Source organism: Eupeodes corollae, chromosome 1 (assembly GCF_945859685.1).
Source record: "Eupeodes corollae chromosome 1, idEupCoro1.1, whole genome shotgun sequence".
In the NCBI taxonomy this organism is placed as follows: Eukaryota; Metazoa; Arthropoda; class Insecta; order Diptera; family Syrphidae; genus Eupeodes; species Eupeodes corollae.
Window position 1 is genome coordinate 13321763 of NC_079147.1, and position 18419 is coordinate 13340181.

Here is an 18419-nt window from a genome sequence, read left to right on the forward strand (position 1 = left end):
CCGACCTACAGATTTACCATTTCAATTCAAAAGCGTGTTCGAAGGTGTCCAGTGCTCAAAATCATTCATTCATAGGAAGTTATTGTAATGGGTCGGATTTGTCAAATTTAAAATTTTGAAATTTCTCGATGTTTCAAGGTCACTAGAGTCGAAATAAAAGGTTTTTAGAAAGATGTCTGTGTGTACGTGTGTACGTACGTTCGTACGTTCACGACGTTTTTTTCGTCGTCCATAGCTCAAGAACCAGAAGAGATATCGATTTCAAACAAATTTTGTTATGCATATAATAAGGCAGAAAGATGCAGAAAGATGCACAAAGGGCTCTCAAGAAAATTGCGTGGGTTGTTTTTTTTTACCATAGCAGTTTGAAAAAAAGGTGAAAATGTTGGTTAACCCTGATAAACTAGAGACTTGAATTAAATTTTATATAACATATTGTAACGTGATATTAAAGAAGTATTTTTTTTGAAAAAAATCCATTTAACGGTTTTTTTATAAATCAAAAAAACTGAAAAAACAATTTGTCGTCTCCAAAATTTTACGACTAAAATATGATTTCATTTCCAAAACAATTTTGCGCAACGAAACATAATGTTTTTGACATCTGATAAAATTGAAATATCATTGTTTTCAACATTCTGAAAAATATTGAAAAAAATCGATTTGACAGTTTTTGTACAAAAAATAAAAACCTAAAAAAAAAGATTATAAAAGTTGGTAAAAATTGATTTTCGAAAATTTGAGATATTGGCTTTAATTTACTTTTATCTTTCGAAAAATATTGTTGTTAACATTCAGTAAAATTTAAAAAAAAATTGAATTGACATTTTTTGTAGAAAAAATTAAAAACCTAAAAAAAATTTAACAAAAGTTGGTAAAAATTGATTTTCGGCTCAAATATCTTTTCAAAAATTTGAGATAATTGCTTATAACTAATTTTTACTTATAAGAAATATTGTTTTCAACATTAAGACAAATTTTGAGAAAAATCGAATTGACAGTTTTTTACAAAAAATAAAAACTCAAATTTTTCTTTTTTTAAATTATTTTGGAGATGAAATCATATTTTAGTCGTTAAATTTTGGAGGTGATAAATTTTTGTTTTCAGTTTTTTTTGATTAATAAAAAAAACCGTGAAATGGATTTTATACAAAAAATACATTTCTTTGGTATCACGTTACAATATATTATATAAAATTTAATTCAAGTCTCTATTGTTTTTTGTTCGTAAGATATTTAGGATAAACCGAAATTTTCACCTTTTTCAAACTGCTATGGTAAAAAAACCACCCAAGCAATTTTCTTGAGAGCCCTTTCTGCATCTTTCTGCCTTATTATTATTATTTCAACACTTATTTGAAATCGATATTTCTCTGGTTCTGGTACGGACGTACGGACGTACGAACGTACGCACGCACAGACATCTTTCTTAAAATCTTTTATTTCGACTCTAGGGACCTTGAAACGTTGAGAAATGTCAAAATTTTCAATTTGACAAATCGGGTCACTTACAATAATTTCCTATGGGAAGTTAATAATAAAAAAAAACTATTTTAAGATTCAAAATTTTACCTGAAAAATAAGATTGTCTTCAAAAATGTAAAAGCCATTTTACTCGTATAAATCAAAAAACCTTTTATTTTTCAATTTTTTTTCTTGAAAATCGTTAAAGTGCTTTTTTTAAATTTGATACCTTTCTTATCAGAAGAAGCAAAGTTAAAAAATTGAAAACAACTAATCGGTTTGTTTTTGAGAAAATTCGAAATATCGTTTTTTGACCAACAAAATTGTAAGGGGGCCACTGTTAGTTTTGATCTTAAAAAAAAATGAAAAAAACTCCTAACGCGAATCTGTTCAAAACTTTAACTTCCAAATTTGAACTCAAACGACCCAATAGTTTAGGCTGTAAGAGCGTGGACAGATAGACAAAACAGACCGGACAGAATCGCGGGACCCACTTTTTTTTTGGACTTCTTCTCTACCATCATAATATCATTTTTGATTAAAATCTCGAGTTCGAAATTTTGCACGAATGTTCCTATATGTCGCAAGTAAGAAGATTGTAAGAACAATTTTTCACCAAAGTTGTATTACCCGTGGCATGATGGTTAGTGCGTTGCGACAAGCTCTCCAAGAGTATTACTTACTTAAGGTGGCGCTACAGTCCTGTGTGAACTAGGGCCTCACCCAACAAACTTCTCCATCTAGCTCGGTCCCTAGCTAGATGTCTCCAGTTTCGCGCTCCAAGTTGGGTGAGGTCACCCTCCACTTGTGCGCGCCACCTGATCCACGGTCTTCCTCTACTGCGCTGTCCTGTGGGTGCGGATTCTAAGACTTTCCGGGCCGGAGCATTGGTTTCCCTGCGCTCTACGTGACCCGGCCATCTTAGTCGTTGGACTTTTACTCTTCTGGCTAAGTCTACGTCGCTGTACCGTACAGCTCGTCATTCCATCTTCTCCACCACTTCCCTTCGATGCATACGGGACCGTAGATCACACGAAGAACTTTTCTCTCGAACCAACCAAAGGTGCTTTCAAAGGTCCCTCGAGGGAGGACTTTACCACTCAATTGCTTTCTTACAGTTCTGTTTTACAGTCTGCAAAAGTGGTCCTTCCATATCCTCAGCATTGACTGCGGTTCCGCTATGATGTTTCAACTTTCGTCTTTGCTGCCCTCGGCACTAGGTTTATGTACCTATGAATTTCGTTTCACCTGTTCATAAAACTTTCGAACTTCATTCCTGCTTTAAAGCCTCTCAACATCTTCGACCGCACGCTTCTCATGATTTTTCTCTTTTTTCCTTCTGAAAAGTCGGCGTTCCTCTCGCCTCTTCTGCCCATAGAGCTCACGAGCAGCTCTCCTCCTTTTATGCAGCGCCGCTTTGCGTGCCTGTTGTTTGGCTGCATTTGCCTGCCGACATACATTCCTCATCAAACCAGGGGTTCCTTGTTGGTGGCCGTTTGAAACCCAGCACATCAGAGGCGGCTTCTCTGATTGCATCTTGGCAATGTTGCCACTGATTTTCGATACATTGTGTTGGCGGCAGAGAACTTCGAGAGAGGTTACTTGTCACTCGGTCGGAAAAGGATTTGGCGATCTCTGGCGATTGTAGCCGTTCGACGTTGTATCTTCTCCCAGCACCTCCCTGTTTTGCCTTGGGTCTGGAAATCCGAAGTGATACCTTGGCTACAACGAGGTAGTGGTCCGAGTCGATGTTAGGTCCTCGGAAAGTTCGTACATCCATAATGCTGGAAGGGTGTCTGGCGTCGATCGCCATATGGTCAATCTGGTTGACGGTAGATTGATCTGGAGAAGTCCAAGTTCCTTTGTGGATGTTGAGGTGTGGAAAACGCGTATTGGCTACCATGACGTTTCGCCCCGCAGCAAAATCTATGAGCCTGAATCCATTGTCGGAAGTGTTGTCGTGCAGGCTGTTCTTCCCGATTATTCCACCAAAGATGTCTTCCCTTCCTAGCTTGGCATTAAAATCGCCCAGGACTATTTTAATATCGTAGCTAGGGCACTGCTCATATGTTTTGTCTAAGAGCTCGAAGAACATATCTTTGGTGTTGTTGTCTTTCTCTTCTGTGGGGGCGTGTGCGCATATCAGGCTAATGTTGCCGAATTTAGCCTTGATGCGTATGGTCATGAGGCGCTCATTGATGCACCTATAGCTCAAGACTTCTTGCCTAAGTCTGGCTCCAATGACGAATCCGCATCCAAATAAGCGCTGTTGGTTTTCGTGGTAGCAGTCACCATAGTAAATATCGCAGTTTTTCATCCTCTTTTTGCCCGGCCCATCCCATCGTATTTCCTGGATGGCGGTGATATCTGCTTTATATCCTTCTAGGGTCTCCGCTAATTCTTCGGCCGCACGTGGTCTGTTAAGGGACATAACATTCCACGTGCATATCCGAAGTTCGTTGTCCTTTATTCGTTTGCGTTGGTTGTCAACAGTAAATCCGTCCGTATCCGAGGCTTGTTGGTGCTTCGCAACTTTGAAAGCTTTTACGTGGCCAGGAAGTCACCCCGAAGCACAACCCCCAACCTGGAGGGCCAGATCCTAAGTATAACTCCAAGGATGGGGAGCCGGATAAAACCGCTCCTTAAAGGCCTGGGCTCCGAATAAGTCGAAGAAGCCCTAGAAGGTGTTCATAAAGTAGTTCAACCTTACTGGAACTGTAGACGCCACCGTTGATTCCATCTCGGGAATTCCTCCGCTGCCGTCTGTATAAGGAGAGGTGCCTTAGTGGAAACACCTCTCCCCACCTCTCTCGTTTGCTGCCCCAACAACTTTCCACTGGGGTTGGAACCCAATCTCCAGTTGAGGTACTAGGCACCTGATGTTCACCACGTGGGGGTGAGAGTAGGAGTTGATAGACAGAGGTTGGTTTTAAGAAAAACCTGTGGACGCTTGTGTCCTCTTGAATGCACATGTCTACCATTTGAACATCCTCCAAGAGTATTTCTTGTCATAAAAAGTGCTTTCTCAAATTTGCCGTTTGGATTCGGCTTAAAACTGTTGGTCCCTTCCATCCCTGACAACAGTACTCGCACACAGTTATGGTTGAGAGTTGTCAGTCACTAGGCCCTAGTTCTCAAACGGACTGTTGCACCACCCAATTTATTATTTATTTTATTCACCAAAGTTCAACTTTTTTTGGAATTATTTTTTAAAGTAAGGCCATTTTTCGAGGAGACAATGAATTATTTCCAGCTCTATTGTAAAAATATCTTTTAGTGGAAAATATGTACAGAATTTTACATGTAGGTACACTATTGCTTGTAAGGATGAAAAGTTATCATTATGTAAGCCATCCTTTTATTTCGAAATTAAGTTTTTCAAAAACAATTCGGTAAACTTCTTTCAAATCGTAGAGATTTTCAAAACAATCTGAATATTGTTTTAGTATCACTCGCACCCACATATACAACTTTGTTCTATTTGAAAACCCATATTAAACTAAAGGGTTTTTCAATAAGGGCGTACAGATGTTAATAAAACAAGCTGTGTGTAATACCTAATTAACAAAATTATTTTTTTATTTGAAAGGCGCATGTATGCCATTTAGCGTGGAACATGACATCATCGACAGCATCGGCTTCGTACGGTGCGAAGGCACGGATTCTAGTAGTCCAATTTTCAATGACTCTTCCGCATTGTTCAAACCTGAACCACATCGAAGAAACTAGAGTGTATATCGATAAAAGTGTTATACACATAATATGTAAAACATAATCACGAACAAAAACGAAGACGACTACAAAGCAAAATATATAACACGCATTACATACAAGAGAAAAATTCATCAGTTACAAACCAAAGCTAACAAGTTAACAAAAATGCTTAAAACTAAATCATGCATCATTCTTTCTTTGTACGTCTTACATCACAAGTCTTCAATAAAAATAAAACCTAAATTTGTAGTTAAAGAGATTCTCTTATTATTTAAAAATAGTTTTTTTTTCTATCAATGCACAACGTGCACAAACATTTGGTGCCTCCTGTGAGGACTCTTTAAACTACATTTTATATTTTAATCGTAAAATAATCAAAGTAAAATAAAACATATCGTATCCAGTGATAATACTCTACGAGTACTTATCTAAATTAACCCGTTGCACTTACATAGAGGAGCACGGTACATGAAAGTACCGTTTGTTATCATTTTTTGGACTGTGGAACTAGCTCACATACAGTTTTGAATATTGTGAAGAAGTTTCGCATTTATCATCCCGTGATTGCAGTCATCTGGAACAATCATCTTGGACGTAAAAAAAAAAAATATAAAGGGTGCAGGTGAGTGTGAGACTTTCATTTGTAGATTAGAGTGTTTTTATTAATTACTAAATTGCATAAAATAAAATGAGTGAGGTCTCAAAGCCAGAAGAAATTGTCAAGGTGCAGCGTGATTTGTTAAACAAAGTGTCAAAGGCTCTTAAGAATTACAAGAAGGATCCGATTGATCGCCATACGAAGACGTATTTTGAGGTTCGTCGGAACAATTTAGAAAAAATATATTCCGATTTTCAATTGAACCATAAATCTATAATTCAATCTACATTGGAACTTACAGATAAGTACTTTACTGAAGATGTTTCCGATTTATTTGAAGAGGAGTATATCAAGACCTTTTCCACAATAAATGAAGCCTTCAATCTCAAGTTCCCTTCACTGGCTATTGATGACAACAAATCATTTAATAATTCAGGGTTTGTAAAAAATGACGATGATGTTGCCCAAAAGGCAAGTAACACAAATTCTGTTCGGCTTCCTAGGATTCCGCCACCTGCATTTTCGGGTAAATACATCGATTGGCCAGCCTTTTATGATTCGTTTGTTCGATTAATACATTCGAATGCGTCACTTGCAAACATCGAAAAGTTTCATTTTCTCAAACAATCATTGCCTAGTGATTTTGACAGCGATATACGTGACATTCCCTTGACCGCTGCAAACTACGTTACAGCCTGGGAAACTTTAGAAAAAAGGTACAATAATAAGCGTGTTTTGTTCTCTCATTATATGAATTTGCTATCATCTCAACCATGCATTCAAAAGGAATCCGCTTCTGATATTAAACATTTACTTGATACTTCTCGCTCGTGTGTAAGTGCTTTGCTAAATCTAAAAATCGGAGTAGATCAATGTGACCAAATTATTGTTCATTTCTTAGTGGGGAAATTGCCTCGAGAAACTCATCATTTGTGGGAACAAGAACTTGGTAAGTCTGTCGATATTCCTTCCTTCCAACAGTTTACGGATTATTTAGACACTAGGTACCGCATTTTAGAAGCGATGGAATTCCAGCAAAATTTGGTCACACCAACTCCTGCTAAATCTTTCAACTCCAACACTTTCAATACAAAGGCAGTTAACAAAACCAACAACAAATTCTTCCCTCATCGGGAAACAAAAATCCATCATCTCGCTTCTTCGCAAACAAATCAACCAACGGCATGTTCAGCTTGCAAGGAGCCACACATTTTACGTCGTTGCCCCAAATTTCTTGCAATGGATTGTTTCGAGCGCAAGGCTATGGTCGATCAAGCCAAACTCTGCGTCAATTGTTTGTGTGCAAATCATCTTGCATCATCTTGTTTCAGCTCTAGGAATTGCCAACAATGTGGTAAGCGACACCACACGTTATTGCATTTTCCCACTAACCACAGCAACAACCTTTCATCCAACAACAACAATTCAATTTCATCATCTCAAACAGCAACCGTGAACCAAAATTCTCCTACGGACAAAAATACAAACATAGTAAACCACGTCAGCCAATCATCAGCCGCAAATTCACAAATGTCCAGATTTGTATCTAGATCTCAAATTTTACTTCCCACTGCAGTTGTTAATGTCGTTACAACAGATGGCCAAACCTTTCGTCTCCGTGCTTTGATTGATCAGGGATCCACTGGTGCGCTCATCAGTGAAAGGGCGGCCCAATCTTTGAATCTCGAGCGATTACCAATTATTTCGTCCATCCAACTTGCAAATGGTCAGCGAACGTCTGGGAAATCCGTAGCAAACCTTATGATTCAATCTCGCATAGACAATCAATGCTCATTCTGCGTTTTCGCTTCGATTGTAAATAGTGTTACGCACAACTTACCATCAACAAGTGTCAAGTGTCATAATTGGCCGCATATTAGTGGATTAGAGTTGGCAGATCCAGAATTTTATAATTCTTCATCTATAGATCTACTTTTAGGTGCTGACATTTTAGCCAAAGTTTTAATGGGAGGTCTGCGAAAAGGTGAAACAAATGAGCCGGTAGCCCAGGAAACCAAATTGGGATGGATCATCTCTGGCGAAGCTTTTGAACCCACTCCTGACACCCCATTGCCATCAACAATCTCATGTTCGCATGTTTCGCTTGAACAACTTGATGCCCTTGTAAAGAGATTTTATACACTCGAAAGCATTCCTACGGAGCAACAATACACCATGGAAGAAAAATGGTGTGAAGAGTTCTTTAAGCGAACTCATAAACGTCAAGATAGCGGCAAGTACGTGGTTCGTCTGCCTTTAAAAAGTTTATTCGATTCGAAAATGACGTTGGGAAGATCAAAACAAATGGCTTTAAATAGATTTTATTCAACTGAGCGGAAGTTAAACAACAATCAACTCTTACGAGAACAATATGCTAAGTCCATAAAGGAATATTTTGACCTTAACCAAATTGCTCCAGTGGAAACAACAGAAAACCAACATCGTCAATTCAGCTCCAGCAATATTCCTTCATATACATGTTGCGTGCTCCCTCATCATGCCGTAATAAAAACCGACAGCCTCACCACCCAGTGCCGTGTTGTTTTTGATGCTTCGGCCACGACATCTAATGGAACATCACTAAATGATATATTATGCAATGGACCCGCTCTTCAAAATGATTTGGCAGCAGTGTTGCTTAACTGGCGTCTGCACAAATTTGTCATCACGGCAGATGTAAAGAAGATGTATCGTTGTATCGATATGAATGAAGAAGATTCCCAGTATCAACGTATACTTTGGCGCAACGAAAATAATGACATTCAAGAATTTCGTCTCACCACCGTCACCTTTGGAACTGCTTCAGCTCCGTATACCGCCATTCGTGTCATGCACCAATTGGCTGAGGATGAACGCGAACGATTTCCGCTGGCCTACCAAGTATTAAAAGAGCAGATGTACGTCGATGACATTTTCACTGGAGGAGACACTATAGACAAAGTTATGCAAGTTCGAAATCAGAGTTTGAAAGCTCTACGAGCAGGAGGTTTTGAATTGCATAAGTGGGCTTCAAACACAACGGAACTACTTGCTGGGATCCCATTGCAACAACAAAGCAGTGCTACTGCTCTAGAATTAAACAGTGATGAAGTCATCAAAACTTTAGGTATGAATTGGCAGCCTGGTCTCGATCAGTTTCGCTACAAAATAAACTTTGACCTTCATCAAGGTACAGTCACTAAACGAAGTATTCTATCTACTATAGCTAAATTGTTTGACCCTTTAGGTTTCATCAACCCCATTATCGTTTCTGCGAAGATTATTTTGAAAAGACTGTGGTCATTGAACATCAGCTTTGATGAACCCATTTCGGGTGATCTTTTGGTTGACTGGAACAACATTTTGGAAGATTTACCAAACATCAGTCAGATTCAAATTCCGCGCTGGCTAAAATTTTCACCTCAGTCAATGAGAAAAGTTGAGATTCACGCCTTTTGCGATGGGTCATCTCAAGCTTATGCCTCTGTCGTTTATTTACGCATACAAGATGACCAGAATACATTTCATACCAATTTAACCACAGCTAAAAGTAAGGTCACCCCGAAACCACCAATTAGTATTCCAAAAATTGAATTGTGTGCTGCTGTTTTAGGTATAAAACTGGTACAATGGGTAACAAAACACATACAATTGCCCACAACTGCAATTTCAATTTTTTACTGGACAGATGCAACGATAGTTCTTTCATGGATTCGTGGGGATGCTAATAGATGGCCTGTATTCGTAGCAAACCGAGTTGGAATTATTCATGCAGCATCAAACGTTAACCAATGGCATCACGTTGCAACTCATGATAACCCAGCTGATCTCTCTTCTCGTGGTACAACATCCACACAACTAATAAATTCTGATTTATACTGGCATGGACCTAAATGGCTAAGTGCAGCCCAAGAATTTTGGCCAACTTCCAACTGGACGTTTCTAGAAACCAAACAGATTATTAATGCTCTTCTGGAACTACCGTCAGAATCGTTTTTAAAAAGGTATTCAAATTTCTCACACTTGCGTCGAATTGTGGCTTGGATACTTCGCTTTGTTAACAATTGTCGTTGCAAAAAGAAACTAGATGAGACTCACAAACGGAAAAAGGGAACTCTCAAGGTTGAGGAGCTAGATCTTAGTCTCATAAGGTTGGTACGACTTGTTCAAACTGAATGTTTTCCTTCTGATTTACAGGCATTATTGAAAAAAGGTGCTGTTTCAAACAAAAGTCAGTTGGTAGGGTTAGCGCCTTTTCTGGACAACGACAAAGTACTGAGAGTAGGAGGACGCTTGCAACGCTCTGCTTTATCATTCAACGAAAAACATCCGATGATCCTTCCAAGGGATCATCATTTGACAAACCTAATCATCAGTTATGGTCACCAAACTACTTTACATGGTGGAATGCGACTCACAGCATCGTTCCTTCGGAAGAAATTTTGGATTCTCAGCGTTAGGAAAGGAATTCAGGGTGAGATAAGATCTTGTATTACCTGCTTCAAGGAAAAACCACGAACAACACAACAATTGATGGGCAGCTTACCAGCAGCCAGGGTAAATCCATCGTTCAGGCCATTTCTAGCCACAGGTGTGGATTATACTGGTGCGATAGAACTCAAAGCATCAAGATATCGAGGTAACACCACATATAAAGGGTATATCGCAATCTTCATTTGCCTTGCAACCAAGGCAATCCATTTGGAAGCAGTTACAGGAATGACAACAGATCAGTTTTTATGTGCGTTATACCGTTTTATTGGAAGACGGGGATTATGCCATGATATATACAGTGACTGTGGCACTAACTTTATTGGTGCCAACACTGTTCTTAAAACCAATGCAAAAAAGTTTATTGAATCGATTGATAGAGAAATCGCTCCCCAATTAGCAGAAAAGGGCATCCAGTGGCATTTTAATCCACCCCACTCTCCGAATTTTGGTGGATTATGGGAGGCTAATGTAAAATCCGTCAAACACCACCTCAAACGAATTACAACTGGGACTCCGCTCACCTATGAAGACTTATCGACCATTCTTGTGAGAATAGAAGCCTGTCTTAATTCTCGACCATTATGCCCACTGACCTCAGATCCCGATGACTTGACTGTGCTCACTCCGGGTCATTTCTTAATTGGAGACTCTTTGCTAGCACCACCAGAATCACCTGCTCCAGAAACCACACTCCGACGTCAATATCTTCAACTACAGCGAATGTTTCAACAATTTTGGTCACGATGGTCAGCAGATTGGCTATCACATCTACAATCAAGACCAAAATGGTGTCAACAACATGAAAATCTTCAGGTCAATGATCTTGTTATAATCAAGGACGATAGACTGCCACCCAACCAGTGGCTCCTGGGTCGCATCATTGAAACCCATCCTGGTGATGACCAATTAGTACGGGTGGTCACAGTCCGCACAAAGAGTGGCAACTACAAACGTTGCGTCTCAAAAATATGCAAGTTACCAATCAAAAACTCTCTTAATCTTTCGTGAATAGTCACATACTCACCTATCATTTTTTATTTTTTTTAAGAGCTTTCATTTTCAATTTTATATACATACTTACAGTACACAAACCATCGATTTAAAGTCTTTCTCTTTAAGATTAACACAAAGAGCGTGGATTTTTTAAATCACCGTATACCAGAAACTTTTAAGATGGGATTCATATGCCATGCAAGGTATATGGCATAGGGGGGCGGCATGTTCAAACCTGAACCACATCGAAGAAACTAGAGTGTATATCGATAAAAGTGTTATACACATAATATGTAAAACATAATCACGAACAAAAACGAAGACGACTACAAAGCAAAATATATAACACGCATTACATACAAGAGAAAAATTCATCAGTTACAAACCAAAGCTAACAAGTTAACAAAAATGCTTAAAACTAAATCATGCATCATTCTTTCTTTGTACGTCTTACATCACAAGTCTTCAATAAAAATAAAACCTAAATTTGTAGTTAAAGAGATTCTCTTATTATTTAAAAATAGTTTTTTTTTCTATCAATGCACAACGTGCACAAACACGCATAGATCCGGTGATTTGTGCGATAGCCTGTGTTATGTGCACCTTTAGGGCATCGGTCGATTGTGGTTCATTTGCATAAACCTGCGATTCCAAGAAACCCCACAGGAAAAAGTCTAGCGGGGTCATTTCGCATTAACTTGGTGGCTTATTCACATCACCCCTGCGAGAGATAACTTTACCCTCAAATCGTTCATGTAAAATACTTGGCGTGGCGTTTTCTGTGTGGCACGTATCGCCATCCTGCTGGAATTACAAGTCGTCTAAGCCATATTTTTTCAATTTGAGCCATACGAAATTAGTTATCATCGTTATGTAGCGCTCGCTGTTGAGCTTCTGTGCCAGTTGGATCTTATACGGTCGTAGGCCGTAGGCCCGAAGTTGAAGTCCGCGAAAGGTCGAGTTCTTGTATTTCTTTTCATTTTTTGTAAAAAATATTGTTTTCGATATTCAGTCAAATGCAACTTAAAAAAAACATGAAAGCTTACAAAAACAACAAAAAATGAGAAGAAAGATGCCAATAATTTATCACGCACAAAATATTGCTATGAATTTTAGGTAATTAAGCACCCGATTTCAATGATTTTTTTTTTCAAATATTTAATGACCAAAAATTTTTTTTGTGGTTAAAAAAATGTTATTTTTTTTCAAAACCCGATGTCTCGAAAATAAGTCAATATTTCTTAATAATAAAAATGCGTACGTAAAATATTTGTATAAACAATTTGAAAATTAATTTAAAACAAAACCGCTCTAACGTTTTTTGACAAAAAAAAATTATTAAATCAAGAATTTTGTTTTATTAATTAAATTTATAAATTTTTGAAGTCAAACTTATTTTATAGGTAGATTTTTAAATTAAAAAATATAAGCATTGTTTTTAAACGTATAACCCACTCTTGTGCTTTATTTTTGAAGCACTCAAACTCTAAACTATCGAAATGTTTTGGTAGGAGATTTATGCATGTTATCAATTTTAAATGGTAACCAATACATTTTTAATCCTTCTTAATACCTGTGCAGGTCTATAAGTTTGTTCTTTTTCATATCAAAAGCTGAATGAAATAAACCAACTTTCAACTTAACAGTCATGTGCAGATTAAATCAATATTATTTTTGTTTATAAACAGACGAAAACTTTTTCTTTACCCTTCTAAATCAAAACTCTCAATAAACAACATTCTTTGGCTAGGCAACTAGGACCGGCAACGCCATTGCTATGTTGGCAACGGAAATACCATAAAGCTTTGTAATGGAAAGAGGAACCTATTTGTTTGTCTTGTTTCTTAGTTAGTAAGAAACTAAAAGTGTTGAAATATGGACGACAGTGGTGATGAATCACAGAAATCTGGTTCTGAAGATGAACCTTTAGTTCCAGATGTTATTGACGAAGAGTTCTTTACATCATTGTCTTCGAAAATTACAGAGGTAAAGTAACTTAGGTATACTTAGGTATACTCATACCTGTCATGGAATCTTTAATAAAGCTGAATTCATAAAGGAGTGTTTTATTTTTCTTTAGATCCTAACAAATACAAAATAATAAATTGTTATCAGTATTTCGGTAAAATATATTGTGTTATTGTGCATCTCTTTTAAGATTACCAAAATTCTTCGGCAAAAGGACAGCCAAGAAAGTGCCGATAATGTTCAACGAATTTACACTTGCTGCAGTAGATTCAAATCCGATTTACATCATGAAAAACTTCGCGCAGAAGAACTTCAAACAGAAGTTGAAAATTGTAAACGTCGAATGGAAAAAGCTGCGGAAATATCACAATTGGATCAAGTTACAATAAACAAATTAAGGAAAGTTATAGGTTAGTATTTGTTTGAAGAATAAGACGACTTTCTTATAAAACGTGGCTCGAAAGTTAGCACAGATACGTTGGCGGTAAATGTCAATTTTGTTATTTAAAATTGTTGCTGAAAAGAAAGTTCTCAAAATGCAACAATATACATTTTGAGAACTTTTCTCGGCCAAGCATTCAAATTTTACTCGAAACGAAGACATACCTGAGCTTTTCCTTTCCTTCTCATATGAAACAGTCTGCAACGTTCTTAATTATAAAAACTTCGATTTGTTCACATGCATTTTAACTTTCAGAAAAGGCTTGGAGAGAAAAAGACAGTGCCCAGTTGCGTGAACAGATAGCTCAGGAAGAAGTTATGAAGCTACGAGATCAAATTGCGGTTCTTGAAAACGAAGTTTTAAAAATGAGTGAAAAGAAAGGTGGCCGTGATGAGTGAGTTAAAAATATCGTCCGTAGTTTGAAAAACAAATAATTTTCTTTTTTAATATTTTCAGTAAAAAAGATTATGCAAAAGAAAAAGAAAAACTTAACAGTGAAATTCGTGAACTTAACAAACGTATCCAAATTCAAAGATTATATACCACTGAAGTTGAACACATGACAAAGAATTTAGAAGAGAAAAACAAAGCTTTGATAAAAGTTTTGGATGTACGTATAAGTTAATATTTTTTTCCTAATTGCCTTAATTAAAGGTTCTGATTTAGACTGGGATCGACTAGATCGACTATTTTTTTTTTTTTTTTTGCTTTTTTAACTTGAAATTACCTTAACATAGTTACTTGCAGAGCAAAAATTAAAAGAACTTCCTCAAAGAGCTGTAACCAAAATTATGAAATTTTTCGCGTTCCTGAAAAATGAAAAGCTTTTAAGTTGGCGTTTTTCAGCACTACATAAGTGTGGCTAACTTATATGTCAACTCGGATTACTGACGTTATATTTTAATCCGACAACACTCTCGATTTGTTTCTTACCACCGACCCTAATACATAAGTACGAAAAACAGAGTACTACCGCCTCTAGGCACATCAAACCATTGTATCGTATCTGCACATTTCTCATCCTAAAAACCCAAGTTAAAGAAAAAAAACTCCTACGAGAACCGTTTAGAAATATAAGGAAGCTAACTGGGACGGTCTAAACCATTTCTTCAGGATCTTAAACTGGTCACTATGCTTCCTCGGTAGTGACGTGGATTTCAGCGCGGATTTAGTAAAAAACTTAATTCTTTGTGGAATGAGATATTTTATCCCGAATAGGGTAAAATCTATCAAACCCTAAGAAAACTCATGGTTTCTCTTTTCAAGCTGTAAAGAGGTTATTAGGATCAACGATGTAATTTTCCGTTGTTATAAGCCTACTGAGAAAACCAAAATAAGTTCAAACAAGCTCTTAATACTTGTAACCTTAAGCTCGTTTCCAATGACACTCTTGTTGTAAGCTTGATTTGCTTGCAGCACAGTTTGCCATTTACTCGACGCTACCAGATAGTCCAACTGTTCTTGAGAGCGTAAACGGGATGAATCTTCTTTCGCGCTCGTACAGTTGCTAGAGTACTTAAAGACCTGCCCTACAGTTCTCTTTCCGAGTAGATGGAAAACAGCTTGTCTTTAAAAAAGGCGAGTGTTCCTTCCGGTCCTACTATCGTCCAGTTGCCCTTACGTCCCTTATTTCCAAAGGCACGGAAATGCTGATCAGTTTTCAGCTCAAGAAATTTCGCGAAGATCGAAAGCTTCTTAATGACCGGCTTAGTGCGTTTCATATCAATATGTCCACTCGTGATCACTTGGTTTATCACACTGAACAGTGAAACAAATCTTAACATCTGTTTGGTGAAAGTATGGATATTGCAATCGATAAATATTTCAAAGACATTTGAAACAGTTTGACATCAAGCTCTCTTATTGAAAATATATGCATTTGGTATTGAGTAATCTCGTCTTTGTTGGGTTAGGATTTACCTTTCCTACAGTTTAAATCAAGTAGTATAAAACGTGTTCAAATCTAAACCCGTCGAAATAAATGCTGGTGTGCCTCTGGGTTCTGTTCTGTCTCCGACACTCTTTTTTTATAAATTGTCTTTTTCTGAAAGTTGTTACCCATTGTTTCGCTGATGACAGTTCCTCATCTTTTCATATTCGTTTTATATTCTCATCCTTGTTCTTCGGATGTGGACTACCAACGGAAGCGTATTATAAGCTTGTTAAGTTCTTCTCTTGGTTTTTTTGTTTCTACTTCTATCATAGGAAACATCTTCGGACTTGTACAGCTGTAAGAAACAATTTGATGCAGCTACAAAAGACTTATCGAGCCTTAAATCAGAAGAATCTAAGCTCGTAGATCAAATTGAACAATTTAAATTAAAGGTAATAATAATCAAGTGAAAATTATTTTCTTAAAACTTCAAAACAACACAAATTTTGTCTTAGAATGAGCACCTTGTCAAAAACAAAATTCATCAAAATCTCCAAATTCTTGCTGCAAAAACAAATTTAGAGCATTTACATACCCAACACAATGCTACCAGCAATAAACTTGCTAAAGTTATTGTTGACCTAGAATATGCCACAACAGAACGGGATAAGTTCAAGGCTGATTTAGCTCAGAAATCGAATCTTTTAAAGGTAAGTTCTTGTTACATTTAAGAGAATATTTAACAATAAGACAATAAAAAAAAAGCTTCGGGAAGAAGAACTCATCAAAATGAAGCAAGAAAATGCAAATATTTGTAAATCTCAAGACGCTTCAGCTCGAAAATATTCGTGTGTTTTGGAAGCGAAAAAGAAAGCCGAAGAAGAGAATTTGAGAATGAGGTATTTGAATCTGTTAGAGACTTCTTCTTACTTTACTTCTATAGAACAATATTTTTTAAAGATCAATCATCAACACACAAGAAAAAGAACTTAAAGGAATGCGAAAGATTATTCAACGTTGTGAAAATAATATTGAGGTCATAACTAAGGAACGTGATGTCTTGAAACGTGATCTGATTCTCTGCAATCAAGCCTTAGAAGAATCTTCTGAACAATTTCAAGAGGTGCAACATAAGAATCGTTCTTTAATCGATACAATTGGACTGTTAGAGCTTAAGCAGAAAAAACAACGTGATGAGCTCGCCAAGGTTTCGCACGAAAAATCGAAAAAAGTGGAAGAAATACAAAGCCTTGGGGATAAAATTGATGCCCTACAAAGTAAACTTCTTAAATTTTTGAAGAACTTCACTTTCTCATTTACTGATTTCTTTTTTTTTAGATGAAATCCATCTGAAGGAAAACTACGAGTTTGAACTTAAACGAATCATAACCGATACTGAAGCAAAGTGTACTTCTCTACAAACGCAACACGATGTGCTCCAGAATGAAAAGAATAACCTACAAAGATCGCTTCAGTCAGGAGATGAAGAAACCAAGAAACTTCGAAAACAGATAGAAGCTCTTAACAATGACTTAAAGGTTTTGCGCAATAGAATATCTAATAAGGATGGCGAAATAAGTAAGTTTCAATTGCAAATTGATAAAATGGAGAAAGAAAGAAGAATGCTAAAAGGTGAAGTCCGCAATAGTCAGTTGGCATATCAACAAACCCGTTCTGAGTTGCAGGAGAAACGATTGGAAAATGATCAATTTTCAAAGTCATTACAGGTGAGCTTTAGATAGACTTTATCTAATTTCTATTGAATCTTTCTAACTTTTGTATCCTCGGTTCAGGAAGATGAAAACAAACTATCACGACAAAAGAAGGAATTAGACAACATAATTCAGGAAAAGAATTCTGTAAGTGTCCAATTGACAAAAAGAACCGAAGAACTCTCTGAGCTCAAAGATCGAATGCATAATCTTCAAGCGGCCTACGATCAAACAGAAAAACAATATGGACAATGTCAAGATGATATGCGTTTAATGAGAGTTGAAATTCATAACCTTAGAACAGAGAGAAATGTCTTGAGAAAAGATCGTGAGTCTGCTGCAGACTTGAGGAAGGAACTCTTGCAAATGCATAGAGTTCTGAATCAACAAAGGATTAAAGCCAGAGCCTTGCAAGATGAAATGTTAACACCAATGAATGTTCATAGGTAAGAAAGGCTTTCTTTTATAGTTTCTCTTGGCCCTAAAAACCCTAGGACCAAGACAATATTACCTTTAAAATAATATTGTCTTTCCTTAGATGGCGTAATCTTCGAGGTCGAGATCCCGAGAAAATGGACCTAATTCACAAGATCCAAGTCTTACGAAAGTATGTTTCAAAAATTTAACTTTCCCAATCTAGATAAAAAATAATCAATAATTTTAGACAAATTCTAGCACAAAATGTCAATAATTTAGAACAAAGCCGAGCACTCGAAGAGTCTCAAAGATTGTACGAAGCTTTAAAGGAGTTTATGCTAAAGCTACCGAGCTACAAAATCAAAGATGAACTAAACGAAGTTAAGGTGAGTTACAATTTCAAAATTTTACATTCCAAATATAATCAATTAGGTGTTATATTTTTCTAGCACAATCTTTTTGTGAAAAATCGTAAACTTAAATCTCTAATTGCTGAATTAAAAACCAAAGATTCCGATGAACGGGCTAAAGAAACACTAGTTGAAGATCTCAAATCGAATTTATCTAAAGCAAAGTCCGAGTTGTCCAATGAAAAAAAGAAGAAGCAAAAACTTTTAGAAGAACGACAGATCATAAATCAAATGCAGCATCAATGCTTTTCAGCACCTCCGACTTTTCAGCGAAGCTTAGGAGGAGGCTTTAAGATTCCATCAAGCTCATAATAGATGTTACGAAATAAAGTTTCCTTTTTTACATAATATCGAA

At 36.9% G+C, this 18419-nt stretch overlaps 2 protein-coding genes across 2 annotated transcripts; both read left to right on the forward strand.

Moving 5' to 3' along the window:
- The first annotated feature begins 5866 nt into the window (after positions 1-5866).
- LOC129943530 (uncharacterized) lies at positions 5867-11257 on the forward strand. The gene has a single exon (XM_056053055.1). It carries the CDS (start codon positions 5867-5869, stop codon positions 11255-11257), a length of 5391 nt encoding a protein of 1796 aa, XP_055909030.1.
- Positions 11258-12972: 1715 nt separating this feature from the next.
- LOC129943671 (cilia- and flagella-associated protein 58) lies at positions 12973-18376 on the forward strand. Its single transcript, XM_056053059.1, has 13 exons — positions 12973-13228; positions 13401-13620; positions 13908-14046; positions 14109-14262; positions 15858-15977; positions 16041-16235; positions 16291-16424; positions 16486-16802; positions 16864-17252; positions 17319-17683; positions 17776-17844; positions 17902-18040; positions 18104-18376. The coding sequence occupies exons 1-13, from the start codon at positions 13118-13120 to the stop codon at positions 18374-18376; spliced, it is 2625 nt and encodes an 874-aa protein (XP_055909034.1). The 5' UTR covers positions 12973-13117.
- Positions 18377-18419: the final 43 nt, after the last annotated feature.